The sequence below is a fragment of the Bison bison genome, unplaced genomic scaffold (genome assembly GCF_000754665.1).
Source record: "Bison bison bison isolate TAMUID 2011002044 unplaced genomic scaffold, Bison_UMD1.0 scf7180017864500, whole genome shotgun sequence".
Taxonomy (NCBI): Eukaryota; Metazoa; Chordata; class Mammalia; order Artiodactyla; family Bovidae; genus Bison; species Bison bison.
In genome coordinates, this window is record NW_011495059.1 from 5,139,017 (window position 1) to 5,141,830 (window position 2,814).

Sequence of the window (2,814 nt, forward strand, 5' to 3'; positions counted from 1 at the left end):
CTGTTTTGTTTTGAACAAAAGAGATGGTCTCTGAGACCTCAAGTTTAGGGTGTCTCAGATCCAACTCATTTCCCCATCCCTACCCTCAGCCTCATTCTCCTCCATATTCTAATTTGGTAGCATCACTGTCCACCCAAGCTAAAAAAATCTCAACTCTTCCCATACCTTCTCCTTGGCTTTGCCCCGTCTCCTGCCCACCTCCCTCACCACTCTTCTGGTCCATCAAATGACCAAGTCCTGTCAGTTCTACCAAAAACTCTTCCCCTGCCCAACCCCCAGCAGTGCCTTAGCATAGACCCTCTTCTCATTTATAGATCCCTACAACCCCTCCTTACAACCATCTGACACCAGTCTCACCTTTCTCTAACCCATCCTCCTGCAGGCTCCCACCAGAATCTCAAAGACACCAATCTGATCATGTCTCTCTCCTCCCCTTAAACCTTCGATGGCTCCCCACTGGTCCTTCCAGTAGTGTACAAAGCCCTCAACAGTCTGGTCTCAGTCTCCCCATTTAGCCTTCTCTCCTACCATTAACCTACATATACTCTGTGCTCCAGCTGTGAGGAACATGGTGGCCTCAAAAAAATGCCAGGCGTTTTTCACCATTCTGGGCCGGTCCCTATGCTCTCTGTTCTGACAAGCCCCACTCCTCCACTTGGACCCAGCTCCAAGGTCGCCACCCTTCTTAAAGCTTTCTTTCTTCAGCCGGTAGCAACCTCCTCACTGCTTCCTACCAGCCGACTATCAACTCTCAAGTGCAGGCAAGAGTCATGTCCTTCACCTGTGGTCCCAGGCCCTGGGGGCATAGTGTCTGATATACACTGAATAAGCAAGCAATCTGGCATACGGAAAAGACATTGAAAACACTTACCAGATTTAAAGGTATCATACCACCTTTCTCAGTTAAAACTGTCCAGGTTCCAAATACAGAATCTTGAAGATACAGGGCAAAGAACAAGGCAGGAGGTTCTACCCAGGAAGGCATTACAGAATGCCTACAAGACAAAGGACTCTGAGTATGGGTCCTGAGCCCTTTCTAAGACCAGCACTGAGTTGATGGACTGGTCTTAGCTCTAGTGCCCCTTCAGTACTACTGAAAACAGGATGTAAGCAAGTGAAAAAAGTGAAAGTGAAGCCGCTCAGTTGTGTCCAACTCTTTGCAACCCCATGGACTGTAGCCTATGAGGCTCTTCCGTCCATGGGATTTTCCAGGCAGGAGTACTGGAGTGGGTTGCCATTTCCTTCTCCAGGAGATCTTCCCAACCCAGGGACTGAACCCAGGTCTCCAGCATTGCAGGCAGACGCCTCACTATCTGAGCTACCAAGGAAGCCCAAATGTAAGCAAGGGGCTAGGGCAGTTCCTCTCTCAGAGACCCATTCATTACTTTTCCCAAGTTCCAGGTGCCCAAGTTCTCCCCCTAGAGGTGATCATTGGGAATGCACACCTATTCTACAAAGGTGCTTTTTTCCCTCTTTCCAATCTTCCCACTGAACTCACAAGTGTCTGTAACATCAAAACGACCCTCAGCATACTCAATGCACTGCAGGGCTGATAACAGCCTAGGTGGCGCCCACACATCCTCCCACAATGGCAAGGCACTAGCCTACTGGATCCCCTACCCACTGCAACCCCACCAACAGGCAAATGGCACTGGGCATCAGGAACACTGGTAAGTCAGGACTTGTCCCCAGCTTGTCTACTTCAACCAGTCGGATGTACAGATACCATAACCATAGTCAGACACACTCATCTATAAGCCCTACCAAGTCTTACCACAACCTGGAGCCTTACCTGCATTTTCTCTGTCACAGGCAAACAGCCAGGAAGCTGGGCACTGCCAGTTAGCAAGCAAGGTGGCAGTTGATCATGGCTCTGGAGGAAGGTGTCTGCTACACCCTACCAGCCCCCGCCACCTTGGGTGCTGCATGCTTTCTCCCTGACCCCTTTGTACCCAGCACCCTGGGTGCAGTCTCATCCAGGCTGGCAGGGAGACAAAATCTCCCACCACGCCCCAATACCTTATCACACTTAAGGGCCAGACAACGGCACCAAAACCCAGCGTGGAGAGATGATTTAATGCATGGCTTTCTGCATTTTTTTTTTTCCAGCCTAGGGAAATGCAAACTCCCTGCGCCACCCATTCACTGAAGGTGCAACTTCCCCTCCAGGCTGGCAGGAGGGAAAAGGGTCAGGGCTCTTGGCCCCTCTGGTTTGCATCTGCTTTCTACAAGACACGTGGGGGTGACTAGCAATGATAGACTCGAAACGCCCCGCAGCTGTCTCTGGAGACAACCTTTCAGGAATTTCCCCCTAGGTTATGCGCTTCTTAAGTCACACATCTCTAAAGGAACTCCTCAAAGTGGGATCTAGAGTCGGCTGACAGCCAATCTGACAAGTGGTTTTTAACTGAAAGCTGGAACGGACAGGATTTCCGGTCACCTTCCCAGGGAATGTAAACGTTAGGAGTTGGAACTTGAACACAATTCGCATTCTTGGGGATGGAGATTCCTCCCACTCTCCCTGGCCACGAGGAGCGGACGGGGAGGAGATCGGGGATCCGAGGGGATACACACAGAGTGGGGAGAGTTGGGGACCCCCCGACCAACCGGCCCGAGCTCCTAGGAGACCTCAGTTTCCCATTTTTTGAAGACGATGTCCCGTGCGACCGGGAACCGAGGAGACCCGAGGAGCTGGGCCGCGCCGCTCACCTCTCGCGCCAAGCGGAGCTGCTGGCGTAGCGCGTCCTTGCAGCCATAGGGTCCGCCGGCGCCCGCGCCCCGAGGCTGGAAGTGCGCCTCGACGCGCGTGGCCCC

At 52.4% G+C, this 2,814-nt stretch overlaps 1 protein-coding gene across 1 annotated transcript in view; it reads right to left on the reverse strand.

The window, feature by feature from the left end:
* The window catches only part of FAM83D (family with sequence similarity 83, member D), a 24,314-nt gene that overhangs the window by 21,087 nt on the left and 413 nt on the right, over positions 1 to 2,814 (reverse strand). The window contains exon 2 of the mRNA XM_010829240.1: positions 2,710 to 2,796. Coding sequence (XP_010827542.1) covers positions 2,710 to 2,796 — 87 coding nt within the window. The remainder of the gene's footprint in view (positions 1 to 2,709; positions 2,797 to 2,814) is intronic.